The 18,895-nt window shown below is 35.3% G+C and overlaps 1 protein-coding gene across 4 annotated transcripts; it reads right to left on the bottom strand.

Annotated features, from left to right (window-relative positions):
* Window positions 1-1,382: 1,382 nt before the first annotated feature.
* Window positions 1,383-17,401, bottom strand: elm (calcineurin like EF-hand protein 1 elm). 4 transcript variants are annotated; one of them, XM_089240009.1, is made up of 7 exons: window positions 17,041-17,289; window positions 16,853-16,952; window positions 14,929-15,027; window positions 11,020-11,092; window positions 7,758-7,948; window positions 3,829-3,932; window positions 1,383-2,427 (listed from the first exon to the last, which is right to left on the bottom strand). In XM_089240009.1, exons 3-7 carry the CDS (start codon window positions 14,993-14,995, stop codon window positions 2,293-2,295), a joined length of 570 nt encoding a protein of 189 aa, XP_089096135.1. In that variant the 5' UTR covers window positions 14,996-15,027; window positions 16,853-16,952; window positions 17,041-17,289; the 3' UTR covers window positions 1,383-2,292. The 4 variants fall into 4 exon arrangements, with proteins under 4 accessions (XP_089096135.1, XP_089096133.1, XP_089096134.1 ...); XM_089240007.1 differs by lacking the exons at window positions 16,853-16,952; window positions 17,041-17,289 and adding an exon at window positions 17,327-17,401; XM_089240008.1 differs by lacking the exon at window positions 16,853-16,952 and having other exon boundaries at window positions 17,273-17,345.
* Window positions 17,402-18,895: the final 1,494 nt, after the last annotated feature.

The raw sequence follows: 18,895 nt of genomic DNA, 5'->3' as shown, positions 1-18,895 counted from the left end.
TCATTTTCTGCACACGAGGGCTAATTAGACCGGGACCTACAATAGAGAACCATAATACAGGTCTCATCAATCATCATGGACGAAGCCTTCCTCCTCAAGGCCATGCCCAGGTGGAGCCCATGCGTTAAGATAACCCTGTATTTACCGTATTGTCCTCCGTATAATCCGCGGATTTTCTGTTAAAAAGTGGTTAAACATTAAAAAATGCGATTTATCTACCGCAGCGGACAATCTGCAGAAAATGTTATCAGCCTGATGAGTCTGAATTTGAGAGTTTTTGACTGCATGTAAATTTTTTTATGTCCGTGTAAATGCTATTGTTTCGAAAATAAATTTCAACAATTACAATTAGCGTACTAATGTACAGGCGAATTTGACGGCGGGCGGGCGCCCGTTGCCCCGAAAAGCCAAAACTTCACTTCTTTGCAATTTAAGGGGCCCAATATTTTCTTTTGTGCTCGGGGTCTCGACCGACTTCAATCGCCACGGTACCAATGGATTGATTATTGAAACCGGTGCCGTAACTAGGCAGGTGCACCACTGGGCCCACTTGGGAGACCCAGAATGGGCCCCTCTCTCTCTCTGGACCCAAAAATAGACCAGAAAAGGCCTAAATGCAAATTCTTGCATAGGGCACAGGAATGGCTAGTTACGGCACTGATTGAAACAGAAAAAAAAGATAAACGTTTATATATATATATATGCTTTTTTTTTTTTAAATCCTGCGGATAATACGCCACACAGTGGATTATATTTTTTTCCTTTCTTCAAATTTCGCACGCGGATTATACTCAGGCAAATAAGGTATAATTAAATGAGACCTCTCGCAATATGGGGATACATAACCCTTTCAGACCCTGCATGCACAAATGTTGTGGTTGCTTTTTTTACTCACTGTAGAAAAGTTTTTTTTTAACCTCAGGGGGGTAAGCCCAGACACAAAGAATTGTGTAAGTTTTCAGTTACAGATATAGAAAATATGAACTTTGGGGGCTTTCATCAGAGGGCAGCACTTAAAGTTGAACTTTCAAGAGGTTTTTTTAAGACCACTTCCATGAGAAAGTGCCTCCGGAAAAAGTGTGAATTATTAAATACATAAAATTTAGCAATAAAAATTCTGGAAAAAATCTAATGCGAAGATGAATATACCCTCCATCACCTTGGCTGAAAAAATTTGAATGAAGTGAATTATTTTTTCATAAAAAAAATAGCCCACAAATGTTTATTTTTTTGCTATTATGTTTTTGATGTATTTTTTCAGTATCAAAAATGCAAAGACATCTTGAAAATTCCCAAAAATTAATATTCGGGTCAGAATGGGATAACAGTAATGCAAGCGCACATGAAAAAAAAATCTGAACGCAGAACACAGGAGACATATATGTTCATATAATAGTAATTTATTATTCTTTTTAAAATATAAGATTTCCAATTCGAAAGAGTTAACCATCATCTTTCAGGTAAACAGCTGGGGGGAGAAAATTTTATCAAAATATCTTCAATTTGAATTCTTAATTTATACACATTTCTGCACCAAATTGATCGAAAAATCGCCAAAAAAAAACTCAGCGAGAGAGAAAATTTAATTTTTCATACGCACCTTCATTCACACACTTCACTGTTTATTAAACTTGCATATAAGGAAGCATATTCATTACTACATATTAGTCACATTATTATCTCTGTAAAAAATATGGTCATTTTTGAATTATTGCAATTCCTGTCAACTCCACATTTCATGTGACAACTGAAATCATGCGAGATAATGTTCACAAAAACACTTTTTTTCAGGACGAGATTCAAAGTATAATGTTTTGATTTCTTTGATCTTAGTCGATTATATTGAGGACTATAATTATTATATTGTGAAGTCAGTTGAGTTTTTGAGAGAAACAAAATAGCTATAATGCCCAAAGTAACAACATACAACAAAATATCGATAACAAAAAAAAAATTCTAAACCTACAAGTGCATACGTAAATAAATTCTGTATCCATAAATATACATATATAATTTCCATCAATTGAAACAGTTATATAACATTTTAAACATGTGATAAACAAATTCAATAGAAAAAAAAAATGTATAGCCGTTTAAAAAGAAAGTAAACAAAACAATGTATCATAACTATTATAGAATACATTACCGAGCGATTGAGTATCGACATATGCATATATTAGTGGGCACACACAATGATATGTGTGTGTGTATTTGCTATTACATTTATATCTTGAACCCACAACCATTTGGAGAATGTTCGAGGAGAGACAGAGAGGGGGAACAAAGCAATTTTCAGTGAAGGAATCGTATGCTCATTTTCTCTTCAACATCAGTCCGTTCGAGCGAGGCACAGAATTCTTCAAACGATATCATTTGGTCGCCATCCTTATCAGCCTCCATAATTGTTCGATCTGCAATACTGGCCAACTAGATTTCCAATATAAGAGAGAGAAAAAATGAGTCATAAGTTTTCTAGTTATTGATCAGAACGTGTGATGATAAAGGACATTTGTTTTTGTGATTAACACCAAAGTAAGAAGATTTGGAGCTGAAAGCAGTATCATCTTAAGGTGTGGGCCTACCTGGGCACCTCAAAAGAAAAGGGGCCTCACAAAAATAATATCTGGTTAGAATTTTTGAGAGTAAGCATATAAATTTGCCTAGTAAGGCATCAGAAAAACTGGCCCAAGAGCCCACAATGTACTTAAGACAGCCCTGGTGGAAAGAGAAAATTTTGAGGAATTTGACTTCCAAACTTTGGACTAGACAATGATCTTAACCTAACACACCCAATTTTTCTGATGTAATATTATGTCGGAAGTTCTGTGGAAGAAACACATAACACCGCTCTTCACTTGCGAAGTGTGTGAGTGCTGATTTGAGAAATGAAAGTAACCTAGAAGTTTTTTGTGTGAGTAGATAAAAACAAGTTTTCCACTCAACAAATTTTTTCTCATTTTTTTCTGCTTGTCTTTGCTTGAGGGGTTGTGTATTAGAATAATTTCGCAGAGAGAGAGGATTTGATACTGACTAGTGCATTACCAAATTAGAAATAATATCTAGTGCATTATTATATGCAAAGGTGTGGAGTCATTGAAGATATTGGGAAGAGGGGTGCTCAAACTCAATGTTTCTGTAAGTATTATCAAGACGGTGGCGAATATTGAGTTGGCTCAGGCTCACGGATCAGATGAAAGTTTACACCTATGGTAATTCTACATTTTATATAGTTCAATAGAAATTTATTTGGCATTATATAGTTATTCGTTCATTATATTATACAGAATATATCTTTTGAGTCTTTCACTGATCTGCACAGGATTGTGCAACTCATGATTTTATGTTTATTTTTTTTCCCTGTTGAAACTTTATTGTGACAATTTACTTTATGCTTTTCTTACACTCTGAGTGGATTGCAATCATATGTACCATAGCAAATAATGTTTCTCTTGATGAGTACTATCACCCCTAAAATTTTTTCTAAATAGTTTACAAACACAACGCAAAACCTAAGTATAGTCGAACCTTGCTATAGCGAACCAAGCTTATAACAAACTTTCAAATATAATGAATGAAAGTTTTAACCTGGTTCCCCATAGGATGGTCTGTAATTAGATTAGAGGTAGTGAATCCAATTCCAAGTCTCTTGAAATTTTTTGTAACGGTTTGACTGTACGTTGTCCCATCAAAAACGAACGACCAGAGTGATAAAGTCAGAAAAGAAAAAGGTAATTTTGATTGGCTGTAGTATTTTCCAAACTAGAAATCAATTTACATTAAATTGATTATATATATATATAACTAGAGCTTAAACAGACACACACATACTTGTTCCTCAGAAATATTAGCGCCAACCATCATATGCAGAACAGCAAGAAGCTCATCTTTAGAAATTTTATTATCGTCATCCAGGTCGTACATTCTGAATGCAACTAAAACATAGAAAAGAATAAATTGACATTCAGCTTAAATAATCTGACTTTACGTACAGTAATTCATAATTTAGAAATTTAATAAAAGCTACAAATTGATAAGATGTTGCACATAATATAGATTATATGTTTTGGAAGAAGTATTGAAGTTCTAATCTGCCTCAGTGGTATTACTGACACAATGTAGCAGTGTTTCTCAACCTGGGGCCATATGGGGCCCCCCTTACAGTCCTGAGATACTCTGGGGGGGGGGGATCACAGGTGAAAATCAAGTTCTGCAAAGCACTGTGGGAAAAAAATTCAGATGTAGGTGCAGAATGAATAGCACAGAATGGAGAGGAACTGCCCATAGAGCAAGGGCAGCATCTCATCTTAACACAAGTGCCAACTCGAACATAGCCCAGAGTCTTAAGTGCGTAGGAAGGCCCCATGATAATGAGATCTGATACTATTTCTCTCTAGAGTAAGTACATAAATTTGTATATACACACTCCCAGCAAAACAGGGGAGCACCCTGATGCTACTAAAATTGCCTTGTGTAGAACCAGTGTTATCTTAAAACATCGGTCCATCCAGGAATGGCTCTGGTGTCAATGGAGAGTCCTGCATGATGAGATCTGGTATCATGATTTGCAAATAAAAAGTAAATATGAAAGTTGTTGTTTCTAGCTAAAGTAAAAGGGGCTCCAAATCATCTTTTGCTCAAAGGCCCATGGAGGTGAGATAGCATTGCATAGGATATCCCGCTCCACAAAAACCCTCACTGAATCAGGGGTCGACCTAACTCATGAAATTTTTCTTCAATATCAATATGCTTAAAAAATTAATTCAATAATAAAAAGGATCTGGCTCCTTGATGGGAAGGGAGGCCCAGGATAAGACAAGGGGGAAGGGGCACAAGAAAAAAATATGGTCCAAAAGGGTTCATAGTAACAAAAAAAATTAAGGAACACTGCACTACAGCATGTCAAGCACCCGAAATTTTGGAAAAAAATATTATTCCTGCATCCTACTGGCAGAACAAGGAATCGAACACTTCTAACAATCTAAGTTTCAGGTACCAGGGCAAGTTAAGGCTCAACTGCATTATTTCACTGAACTAACATTAAAAAAAAAGAATTATATGCAATATAAATTACCATATTTTAATGTGTATAAGGAATCCTTTTTTGCCAAAAATTGGCTCCTGAAAATAGGAAGGGTTTCCTATACACAGATAGTAATGGATATATATATCTTTAAAAAATTCCAAATTTTTCTTCCAAATTTTAAGCCCAAAAAATCATGAGGTGGGGGGGGGGGGGGTCCCCTTATAAAAATATACAAGTTATGAAAAATATATTCCTCTACATTTCCAATAAAGAAAAATATTTCCATCATTACCAAGTCAATTAAGATTTGCTAAAAAAAAGTTTATTTTCATCGAAAAAAAGGGTCAGGATAGTCAAAAATACGCAAAGCTGCCCTTAGAGGATGCGCAAAAGGTGCATCCTCTAACCCTTGGTGTACAATGCACCAAGACAAATATGTGATATGTGAATGTCAATTCATAATCATTATAATGTAATTTATAAGCAATTAAAATTATCTTCAATAACAATTTCAGTCAAGATCACAAATTTGACTAAGCTACATTGAAAATATGGGTCATACGGTCACCCTATTCTATTTAATGTACGGGTGATTATAAAAAAACTATCCCAACATATGGGCCCCTAACTATCATACCATTCACAGAAACTGAATGAAATTTTGGCATAAGGTATTTTGAGGTATGCGCTCAAGAATGATATGGAAAACAACAGTGTCACTCTAACAGTTACGGTTACAGTGAGAAAATTTCGAAAATATCAAATGGCAACACCAAGTTTTTTGTATTGGAATGTGATCTCCATACTGAAAAACACTAAATAGTGTTGGAATGGCACCTGTAGCACGAAAATTCCCGGAGCTAGGCAAGGAAAAAGTAAAAAGGACTTTGCTGTGCACCAGAGCATTAATGTTCGTTTCATTCATCACACCGTTTCTTCGGCTGAGATCCCAGCCTGATTAGTCCTCCACAAGGTCATGTGGAAAACACAATAAAATGATTTATTTTATGCTGCTTCTCTGTCCTTATTGGTTGTCCTCACTTTTAGCCTATCTACCGCCGGTGATTTTCACGCTACAGTTGCCGTTTGAACGCTATTTAGGGTTTTTCACAATGGAGATCACATTCCAATACAAAAAACTTGGTGTTGCCATTTGATATTTTCGAACTTTTCTCACTGTAACTATAAGAGTGACACTGTTGTTTTCCATATCATTCTTGAGCGCATACATCAAAATGCCTTATGTCAAAATTTCATTCAGTTTCTGTGAATGGTATGATAGTTAGGGGCTCATATGTCAGGATAGTTTTTTTATAATCACCCTGTATTTGATGCAACTTTAAGAAAGAATCAAAGCCTTCAAGCTTTGCTTAAAGTGCATCGAAATGAAGGAAAATTTTTTTTCAAGACAAGAGACCACATTATTACTGTATACCGTAATATCAGATCTATCACTTCCACCATTATATGTCATGAGATTTTTGCATGGGCATCATGGGCATTTGCTCAGGCCCCCCAAAATTATACTAGCATATATTTTACTCAAATTTTATTTGATAGAATTTTCCCTGAATCACATCATACCAATTACAAACGACCCATTATTAGCAAACCTTATTAAATATGAATTTTAATATTATACTAATCGATAATAGACTAACAATAACATGTACAATGCACCTATTGCAATATTAACTCCATGACAAAAATGTGTTTCAATGTGTCAGTCTTTTACCTGTATTCAATTCTTCAATTTCACATCTTTTTGCTCACAAAATGATTTATGAAATGATGATGATAAAGTTTGCACGTTTGATCACCATGAAATAATCAAATCTTCATGGAGATTCTGTATAATTGCAATTTACATGCATATGATCTTGCAAACACTTTTACAGATGAACTGCAACAATTTTCACCCTTGGTTCAGGTTGCTGACACAATGCTAAATAACACTAGAGGTTTAGAAGAGAAGTTTTCAAATGTTGAGACAGCATTGAATCATCATTGACAACATCCCTAATATCAAACTTTTCCAGAGAAAGATCATTGTTCTTATTAAAAAGGATATAATTATCAATTCGCTCGTCTTTTATAAGAAAAAACTATCATCTTTTTAGCTTAATTGCGTATTGAAGCTGAGATAACTCAAAAATTAGAAATGTAATTGGGAGAATTTTATATTACATTTCTCATTTAAAATAGTGCTTACTCTTTTTTGATGTTTTAGAAAACGACATATACTGTATTTACTAACATATGAAACTTCCTCGACCACACAACCTTTGCCCCAATATCTCTTTTGCCCCATCAAGTCAAAGTTCGGTCCTGGTCTCGTTATTTGATTCACACAAAGACTATTTTTATTCTATTATGTGTGTGTGGTTAGGTTTTTATAAAGCACAGCGATTCATGCCTTTTGTGTTCACAACCTTCTATACCATCTTCTGCCCTTGACAAATGAAAAATGATTTGCTATATTTTCAATCGAATGATGTGTAAATGGGTATTGCATGGATGTGCAGCAATTCCTTTATTACACACAAAAAAATTCAGTTTGGAATTTTACGATGTGAGTGATGTTCTGCTGTTGGTGTCTATTACAGTTACACAGATCTAGTTAATCATGGCATAAATATTTCAAAAAATTTTTTTAGTCATTGCAATGCAAATAGTTTTTTTAAAAAAAAGAAATTTTGTGATTGAGGAGAAGGAAATAGATGTAGTTACTCACACCGAAGCTTTTCATCTCTGCTGTTAAGCTTATTCTCCCTGCTTTTTCTCACTGGACGAAAACGAGACAGAACCCGCATAAATTGTCGGAAGTTGATGCGGTCGTCATAAGCTTCAGAGAAAAAGGCATGCACGATACGATCACCAAGCGGGTTGATGGCTAGCTCTGGAATACGTAGGAAATCTTCGCGACTGGAAAAAATATATATTAGTTGCAAAATAATGTCTCTTCTTATTTCAATTGAAAATAATTTTTAATTTTAAGACTGCTAAATTACTGTGTTAAAATAATCGTCCATAATGTTTGCATATATTTCATACACTGAGTAGCTACTTTATTATGACCAACTGACAGTTTCAAGGAAATTAACTATGGCATCAACCTGTTCTGCAATTTCGGGCATGCAAACATAATACTTGAATTTACACCTTCTAGTGCAACGCCAACCTTTGTCAAGGGCACCACAGAGAACTGGCCTTAACAAAGGTTTTTGAAGAGATCCTTTGTTAAACTGCTCTGGAAAGTCGCAGATTGGGGAAAGGGGCACTGCGGGTAGAAAAAGTTTGTGAACCCTGTAGAAAGTTCACCAATTTGTCACCAACATACAGGTGTTTTTTAAACATGTGCCAGGAAGGAGGGTCGGTTGGTGGCGCAGGGGTGATCATGAATTGAAGATGCATCGACAATATAATTTACTCGTTGTGCCTTATTATTGGATAAATTACTGGTTTCAGAAATGGCATAATATATTAAGTTATTGATAGGCCATTTCTGAGTCGAGAGTCAATCGAACTCTATTTCAGCCACATGTTGTTCATCTACTTTCTTCTTCACAACAAAGTGAAAAAGATTGTGCTTGACAGTGGATGGAAAGAAAAAAATTTTTAAAGAAATTAATGTACAAAACAGCAAAAAACATACAAAGACAAAAATTGCCAAAAGCATGGGATTCAAAAAGTTGCATTGTGTCCTCCAATCAAAGATCAACAAAAGATTGTTTCTACGACAAGCAGAGTTGGCAGGTTTTTGACTCATGGTAGTCAAAGACAACAAATATTGCTTTCCAATTTAAAAATTCCCATTGAAAATACACACATTGATTGCATGTAACGTTTAAAGTGACTACGTTATAGAAATAATAAATACTTAATACGATTGTAAAATAATATTCTGCTGTCTACAGAATTATTTTGGACACTATTATGTGTATTTTTTCTTGTAAAATATACAATTTGAATAGAGCATAGCATAAATGTTGAAGGGAAAACTATGGAATAATTCGATATTCTTCAATCCAGAACGATATTCTCAACCTTCCAAAATTTCTTCAACTGCTTATATATGTGCATTGATATAAACCATCTGCTATACTCTTTTCATAACATATAGATGTTTAAAAGTTCTTTTACACCAAAAATTTAATGTTGGTTTTTGTTATATTTAAATTATCCAGATAATCACTGATACTTGAAACAATACCTTTATTCAAGATATACAGAAGACTGGATGTTGTGAAGATATTTACTATTTGAGATGTTAATTTTTCAAGGAAGGAAAAAACTCATCTCTGCCTCTACCGGGAGTCGAACCAGGGTCCCTCGATTGCCGGACGAGTGCTCTGACCACTAAGCTACAGAGGAGATAGAGATTTTCCTTCGCTAGAGCGTATATATACCGAACGGAACCGTGCAATGGACGGTGAAACCGATCAGCTAATAGCTCATGGACGACGAGCCACCAGAGGGCTATATATATGACATGAATGTCGCTCTCCACTTGTTAATACAAGATATACAGAAGACTGGATGTTGTGAAGAGGACCCGGGTTCGACTCCCGGTAGAGGCAGAGATGAGTTTTTTCCTTCCTTGAAAAATTAACATCTCAAATAGTAAATATCTTCACAACATCCAGTCTTCTGTATATCTTGTATTAACAAGTGGAGAGCGACATTCATGTCATAAATACCTTTATTGTGCGTCATATGAGAATGTATCTAGCAATCAAAATACTAAATTGATGGAACATGTGATGTTTAAGAAACTCCTATAACTTATTCTAAGCACAATAGTAAGAATGACTAAGTTTGACTGTAATATGGTATATTTACTATCATTTATAATGCAATGGTTTTCCAATTGAAGATGTATCTTAACGTGTAAAACGGTGCTTTGGATGTCAAGTGAAGCCAGCTCTGCTTTGATTGAAAATACTTTTGAAACTTTGTATTCATACAACCTAAGCCAATAAAATTTTTAGAAAGTAATAAATGAGTTTAATTAGTGCATTAACAGATGCTGCTCGAGAACTTTCCATATGGAATAAAATTTTGAGCAGATCAGAAAATTTAAAATATCAAAATAGATATTTTATTATTATTCTGTAACTATACACTAATTAAAAATATAAAACACTTTAATCTGCATAAAAGTAAGTTATTTTTTGTTATTCAACATATCTATCAGGTTAAAAAAGAACTATTTGACAACATTGACATTAAAATTTTGACTTTTAATATGTAAGTAAATAAGTTTTTGTTTGTTTCTGAAGCCAAAAACCTAATGCTGATGCCCTATCACATATATTTTGAATAAACAGCTCTATTTCACTTAGTAAGTTGAACACAGGTAATCAGTAGTTCAGATAAAAATGGACCAAAAAATTATATATGATCTGTTCTAGACTCTTTTGTATATCGAAAAATTCAAAATTTCAAATTATAACCAATATTTTGTTTCATTATAAATTAATGTTTAAAAATAAAATTTAATATATAAAAAAGTTTCTCATCATGTTATCAACCTATTTTGTTCAAGATATTCAAAAACGTTAATTTAGGATTTGATGGTTTTCGACAGTTTTGATGGTTTAAACCAGTTTTTGATGCTTTTCATGTCAAAACCCAACTCTGACAAGCAGTTCTAGCGGCATTCCACAATCCTGAAAATATTTCAGACAAGCGAGATTCACATGAAATATTATCCCATATGGAATCCTATATTACCAAAATGTTGTAATGAAGCAAACAAAAATAAGTGATTTTTATGGAAATCATCAATGAAGGTGAATGATTAACATTTTTATTTCTGCATTTTTTGCATTGTCTCTCCCAGTTATGAACTTTTGATTTTATGAATTAATTATCAAGTTCATAAGGATTATTAAGGGTTTGTAAAAACAAGCGTTGACTGTATCACACTAGTATGTACAATACTTCAAAAATTAAGAACATGTTGTCATGTAAGTAAATAAGTCCATATTTACCTTAATGTGCCATTATCTCCTTTATCTAAACTTGTGAATCTACTGTACAATCTTTCAATTTGACTCGGAGAAACTAGGCAAAATAAAAACAATATCAATGTTTACCACAGTGAAAACACTTTCATTTCAAAAAAGGCATGAGGTAGAGTCATCATGACCATTTGATCATTTTTGTCGCACCATGGTTATTTTCTGCACACGAGGACACGAGGGCTAATTAGACTGGGACCTACAATTTATTGCCGATTCTGAATGGCAGGCTTGTTTTTTTATACTCATCGAGAGGTTTGTGCACTAACCCCTCGATGGGGGGAATCCCTATGGTAGCAATTTTTTCTGTAGTCATGTCGCCGGTTTTGTTTTACCCTGTCAAGAAAGTTTTCTGACAAGGACGAACTGAGTATCAAACTTGTGACACCTCTAAACATCCTTTGGTACTTTAGGTGAGTATCTTATCGACCTGGGCTACCTCGCCCTGAGTCATCATGACAACTCTGGCTTTTTTCGGCTACTACGTTTTGGTCCAGAACTATATGATCAGAACTGTAGATATTTTTCACAAAGCAACACCAGGAAACTTTAGTTGATAGCTAAAGGTGAAAACTCGCACTCGCAACTCACCAAGTGGCAACCAGACATTTGAGAGTGGAAACCGAGATATTTTGCTCTAGTTGCCACCAATTGTCTTCCTTCATTTGTAGCAATTAGTTTCTTTAAAATTGGTTTCTTTGTATATATATTTTTCTTTTTTGATCGAGTTTGTGAGTGGCCACTGGATTTAGCAAGTCCAGTCGCCACTGGCCAGTAGGGAAATTTCTTAATTTTCACCTTTATTGATAGTAATGATTATAAATCTTAAGGAGGATCCACAATGAACCAAACATAGAGTGGTGGTGGTGCAGCACAGGCGATTCGGATGGCAAACTGTACACCTGGCATATTCAAATGAACACATTGCACCGGGTTCAACAAAAGAAATGGGCCCATTCATGTGAATTCTATTTTTAATACTTTTCAATTACTGCTACGAGATTATTATATGGAACAAATTATTTAACTGCAAACACTTGGTTCTGTTTTTGCTGTTATGCATACTTCTGATTAATTTGAGAGCATTGTGGTTGGTGCAGTTCCTTGACGTGATTTGTGTGACATACCCCGCTGTTCAATAGTAGTGCTGCCTGTTTCCTCTCAGGAAGAGACTTTCTTTCATTCAAACTGAACACAACTCCGGTCTATCACCATGGGCAATTTAATACCTAATGAGTAGAGCCTGGAGCATATGCAACTGCATATTTTAGCACTTTTTATAGTTAGTGTGCATATAAATGCATAAAATCACCAAAATTTTAGAAGTGCATATTTTTGGCATTTTTTCCTATTAATCACATTGTACTAACATTTGAGATCACTTTTAAGTTTTTATTCTTTGGATTTCATCAGATTTCTTTAATTTTTTCAGGAAAATATTTCACTATTGAGTATTGTTCATTTTATGGCATATTTTTAGACATTTTTAAAAATGCATACTTTGCACTTCTAAATAAGGGTGTTCATTTTCTGCATATATGCTTTAGTTTTGTGGCACATTTTTCTTTTCTCTTAGGTTAAGCCCTACATCAGTGCTTTTAATATGATAATTTTTTAGTTATTTTTCGTATATTTAAATTTCCTGTATTTTTCTAGGGAAACTTCAGCATTTTCAAATACATATATATATTTTTCTGGTCACAACTTTGAAGTGGGAATGCAAGCAGACCTTTCAATCAAAAAGTCTCACTACAGAGAGCAACAAGCCTACAATGGTACAAATATTCAATCATTACACTTCCTTGACTCACTTCACGTCTGAAATACAGATGGCACCACTGAAAAATCACACAACATACATATATACATATGACTTTTAGGTACACATATACTCACACTTCTGGCACCACTCTCTCGGTGGTAAATTGCCCACAGCAATAGACCAGAGTTATGCTTGGTTTGAAAGAAAGTATTCTTACAAAGGTATGCCATCTTCAATATACAGTAGACGCTCGTTATAATGTTTATAAGAAGCGTTTACTGTACATTGGAGAATTCTTAAGGCATATTTTTTATTTTATGTATGTTAATATTTTCAAATGCATATTTTCATGCAATTTTTATTTTTATCATGCATTTTAAATGCAATTTTTATGATTTTTTTTTTCATTTTTCGACACTTTGAAATACATATTTTTTAAATTTTTGTTTAACTTTAACTTTTCATATTTGGCGCCATACTTCATCATATTAGATGGGGCTTTTTTTCATTTTTGCACACAAAAAAAAAATACATCCCAGAAAAAAAATACATTCTCAGTGCATATAATCCAGGCTCTACTAATGAGTTTTGCCAAAAGTATCATGTGTACCAATTTAAGTACATACCTAGTGTTGTGCGCAAGTTTTTAGTGCTCCCATCTATTTTTCAAGTATGAAGTGTAATGATTGAATATTTGTATCATTGTAGGGTATGTTGCTCTCCGTGGCGAGACTTTTGAGCATGAGATTGAATCACATTTACACACCAAAAAGAATGCCATCAGTGATGACGATTCTCACTGTTGTTGTCGAGTGGTCATAGTGATGGAGTCGTATTGCAATGACCCGGATTCAAACCTAGCTGGTGGTCAGCTGAAGTTGGTTTTCTGTGGTTCCCAACTCTGAGGAGCAAAGGCAAGCCAATCTCCCTGTTAAAAAGTGTAGCCACAGAGAGTATCAAATTAATGTCATTTGTGCTTCATGTCAACTTGTTCAATTTTTTTTCTAGATATTTTATTGATTCTTTTGGCTAGCAGTCCCAAGCTGCAAATTGGGGTACTTATCGAGAGCTGTGGATTGATCCTTATTTAAAGAAACACCTTTAGCTAGCCAGAGGAAGAGGAAATCCCTTTGAGGGAGGGGTATATTTAAGCCACTGGTTGAAGGTTGTGTTCTAGGCCACCTTTGCAATAGGGGCGTTTGCCAAACTGTTGTTAAATTTTTCTCAGCAAAAACTCCCCCCCCCCCCCTCCCGAACACAAGATTTTTTTACCAAAATTATCCTTATTACAAGTACAGTAGAATCTTGACTATCCAACCTAGTCTTTTGGCGCAATGACGTTGTCAAGTCATCAGAGCTGTTGCTGAACCGAGCTAAGTTTATTGCCAATTTCACGATATTTACAGAAGAATGCGTTAATTTTCATTTTTGCATAAGATGACTATTTACAGGTGAAAAATAGCATAATAAATGATAAATAAGAATAAATAGTAATAAATAATAAACTATTTACGTAGTTTTCATAACAATATTTATATTCTTGAGCTTCCCTTTCCCAAAATTTTCAATAAATTTTTAAACTGTTTAGTACATAACAAGCATTTACATTATGAATAGGAGCAGTTTTTGGTATTAAAACGGTGTTTTTGATGAAATGGTAAGGGTAGGAGAAGTGAGCATTAATAGAACTGCAGCCTATCTGGCTTTTCTGTTATCTGGACCACCCTTCCGCCACATTAGGCCGGATTCTACTGTATATACAGTTATTAAATGCAAAGATGAAAATTTTGTGTTTGTTGAATCAATATAGTCTGTAACCGCTTATGAATGAAATGTGGAGTGCAATTTGGTCTACTTCAGCGTATCTGGAAATCAGAGTGCCAAGCCGAGTCAGATGCCAAACTCACCCTTAAATGGCTCAATTGACATTATAAGTTGGGTGGGAGGGAAAAACCAAAAATAATACATGAATCTGCTGAGTATCCAGTTGCACTCAGAACAATCAGAGCTTTCATTTCTCACTGCACTTATGGCTTAACAGCCTCACACAATAAGTGACATCACGAGTTAAAATCTGTGAAAATAGAATTTAAAAAAAAAAATAGGGATTAACTAACATCCAGTCTCTTCATGAATCTCTGCTATTTCTTCCTCCTGCAGCATCAAGGACGATCTGTTCCCCATGCTCTAGTTATGGCGAAGTAATCAATAGACTGCTATAAAAAAAATTAAGAAAAATTTTGAGTATAAATAAAATAACATGTCATTGCAGTGAATACAAATAGCAAACAAATATTTGCAAAATCTTGGTAATATGGTAGAGTCTCGTTTATCTGACATTACGTATTATCTGACGTCCCACAGCAAAAAAAAAAAACACAAAATGCATCAATCGGCAACAAGAACTACCAGTTGCAAGCATGAGCATTGTCTATGTTTTGTTGCTCCTGACTGTATTGCAGCTAATTAGTTACTCCGACTGTACAGTGGCTCGCCTGTCTACACTATCACCATGATGATCAGTATGAAATAATCAACGAAGAAATTGTCACTATTGTCAATTGTGATGAAAAAAAAAATTGAAGAGCAAGATCAAGCACCAACTGTTAAGCCACTCTGAATTTCACACAGCGACTAAGGCTCTAGAAACTGCGATTAAATACATTGAGCAACACGAAGAAGCTGCAGGAATCGACATAATAATGCTTCAAAGATGGCAAGACTTGGCAGCCAAGACATGTCCCTCGTCAGGGTATTCCTTTTTTTGGCTATGTGTTGCTGTTCTTTTTTCTTTGGCAAGAAAAATATCCGTAAGAGTAACTCTGTTTCACTCTTGGTGACTTCTCATGGTTTCAGATGTTTTTCTCAGCAAAGAAAAAAATCGTCTCAAAAGGGAATTACATTATATAGGCTATATAGCTGTTTCTGCTTAGCTTTCAGGCAGCAATTTACTTCAGACACATGATAAACTCGTACAAATCAAACTGCACCAAGTATCACCGATTTGAGAATCCTCATTAACAAGTGGCTAAGGTTTTCTGACAATTGTTCAGCCATGGTTAAAAAAGCACACAGAATGTTTGGTTTCATTGTCAAAAACATTTCTTTGCGTTCTCTTAAAGTGATTTTTTCCCTTTTCCGGGGCTTATTTCGTTCTGGATTAGAGTATGCCATTAGGTTTCGAGACCTTACCTATAGAGGGACCTTGACTTAGTCGAGCAGGTGCAAAGAAGAGCCATGTGTGCTCTTGATGGCAAACAGTGCTTAAGCTACGAAGAAGGATTTGACTTTTTAAAATATTTACAATGGAAGAGCGCAGATATTGAGGGAGGAGATATGATTGAAGTTTTTAAAATTTTGAAATGGGCCACGAGTTATTAATACACTGTCAATCAACTGCTTTAACAAGGAGAAACCTGTATATATTTTGGTAAGGAATAATTCCAGGTTGTGGTGCTGCAGTGAGGAGTTTTTCTCTAATAGGGTTGTGAATAAATGGAATAGCTTATCTCTGGGGATCATGAATTCTAATACAAATGACACGTTTAAAAAGGAATACGATAAACATATTAGGATAAATCGAGAAGCTATATCCATATTTAGAATAAGACAACCATAAATATTTATGGGCAGTAATATTTATATCTTATCATAATTATTAGTTTTTTATTGCTTCTATTGGGTTGTATTTTTTGCGTAGTTTAGATGTATATTTAACATCCATATTTTTTACCGTCATCTTTTTTTCAGCTACCTCGTTGGACATTTTGCCAGTTGCTGTCTTTGTATTTTGACACACCTCAATATACGTTTGACCTTGCATTAAATAAAATTACCTGATTTAAACAAATTTCGCACTTGTTTGAGCACATTTTAAATTGAAGCTCTATGCGCTCAACTGCTACAGCTGCAACTGGCTCGCTTAGTACGAGACAGTGGAGTAATAACAGACACTGGTACACACACCCTGAATATCATGACGAAATTTTTTAGACAGAAATCATGCAATTGTTACATAGAGACAATATTTATATTACTTACTATTTCCTAAAACAGTAACTAATCTAAAGAGTGCCTCTTACAAATAAACAAGATGATAGTCCCGATGGGAGTGGTTGCGCAATGCTTTGAAAGTATCACACTAGAATAATGGAGAAGGTCATGGGAAAGTGAAACATACATAAACCTAAATAACCAAATCAAAAGCATTCACATAATAGACATCATACTCAATTAATATAATTAGTAAGGGTAATTGAAAGCGACTTCTCTCCGCTCTATTGGACGGTTAGACACCCGTGCAAGTTTCTCCTTCACAGGATAACGATGTCAAGGACTCTCTTGTCAATGGGAAATAAAATTTCTCTTATTTAATAAATAGACATTAGAAATGTCTAATTAATAATAAATTCAACGCGGAGACATCCGCGAGAGCACCGGTACCAGTTCCGCTACACTTACTTTTTTGCGAATGAATCATAGTTTGTAGATTTATGTAAACAAATAGTTACTCACCAGCTGGTAAACCATCAAAAGTTTCTAACGGGCAAGGACGTCTTTGTGCTCTTTTATCCCTGGATACTTCTCTCTCTCTCACTCCGGTTAGTCTACTGAGTTGGATCGGATATTCATTTTGATGTTTGTGATTGGTGCATTAGGAAAAATGACGCAATTCATCAACTTGTAAGTCAATCTGACCATATGTCCCGTGTCACATCGTATTTCGAAATGTAGATTTTCGAATGACATTTTTGCAAGTTTGTCAGTTCAAAATTTTTTTCCAGATCATTTGATCATTTGCTGCAGATGAGGGCTAATTTTTCAGACTGAGACACAATTTATTCCTGATTCCTAACGATAGGCTTGTTTTTTAATAACATCGAGAGGTTGGTGCGCTAACCCCTCGATGGGGGGACTCCCTGCGGTAGCATTTTTTTCTGCGGTCCAGGGCCATCTTAAGAGCATCATGGGCCCCCGGGCCAAGAGATTTTTCTGAGGCCCTACCAGGCAAATTATTGAAAATTTCAACCAGATCTCATTTTTGTGAGGCCCCTTTTCTCTTGAGGCCCCATGCCTTAAGACGGCACTGCTGCGGTCATGTCGCCGTTTCTGTTGTACCTCTGTGTCAGGAAAGTTTTCTGACAAGGACGAACCGGGAATCGAACTCGCGAGACCTCTAAACATCCTTTTTGGTACTTTAGGCGAGTATCTTATCGACCTGGGCTACCGGGCTATCGACCCAAGGGGGTACAAATTTTATTCTGAAACCTCTCCTTCAACATTACAAGGGGGCGCCAAAATGCGCGCTTGCCCGGCTGACCAAGCATCTAGTTGCGGTCCCGATTCTCTTACGTTTGGCAAGACTTAACAATATACAGTGGAATTTCAGTTAAATAGGCGGAGATCTGGGGGGGGGGGGCACGATGATTTTGATGTCAATTCATATATATATATATATATACATACACATATATACAGGGGTTGGACAAAATGATATGCACACTTGTGAAAAACAACGCTCGAGAGAACCTGTGGTATACTCCCCTCTCATTGTCGTGCATGACTTGTATTTGTCCATCCCACGAGGGATACAAGCAGTAATTAATGCAAAAGGAGGGCCAACAGCCTATTAATAAAGATTTTGATCTTTAAAATTCTCATTCCACGGGTGTCATATTTTGTGTCCAATGCATTTTTGACGCTGGGAGGTAATGCCCCCCCCCCCCCCCTGTACGTTCAGTTGAGCATAATTTCTTTAGAACGCGCTCATTATCCGAAAGAATCCCTCGTATAACGAATCGAACTTCTCCATAGGAAATAATTTTAACTCGGATGATTCGTTCCGCAATTATTCATTCACATAAAAATGACTAATAAAAGCAGCATTTCATCGATAATTACGATACAGTAATAACTTCATGTAAGGTGATGCTATAGCATCATAAAATAAACATACAATACACAATAATTTTGTAAATTTAACTATTCTAATCTACAAGGGGAGGACTATTTCTAGGACTCGTTGTAATCTGCAGACGCCATTTTTTTTGTGCGAATTTGAAAAGGAACCAATGCAATGACGAT

Source organism: Pholcus phalangioides, unplaced genomic scaffold (assembly GCF_987345545.1).
Source record: "Pholcus phalangioides strain wild (caught in Gottingen) unplaced genomic scaffold, Ppha-v1.0 ptg000012l_1, whole genome shotgun sequence".
NCBI lineage: Eukaryota > Metazoa > Arthropoda > Arachnida > Araneae > Pholcidae > Pholcus > Pholcus phalangioides.
This window is presented reverse-complemented; position numbering and strand designations above follow the sequence as displayed.

Bases quoted from the DNA above. Each gene is read 5' to 3' on its own strand.
- elm (XM_089240007.1), bottom strand. From the start codon at position 14,995: ATGGGGAACAGATCGTCCTTGATGCTGCAGGAGGAAGAAATAGCAGAG. The intron at 3,933-7,757 runs GTGAGTAACTAC...TCTATGTTTTAG, and splicing joins CAGAGATGAAAAGCTTCGGT to TTGCATTCAGAATGTACGAC. The intron at 2,428-3,828 runs GTATGTGTGTGT...TTGGAAATCTAG, and splicing joins CTAATATTTCTGAGGAACAA to TTGGCCAGTATTGCAGATCG.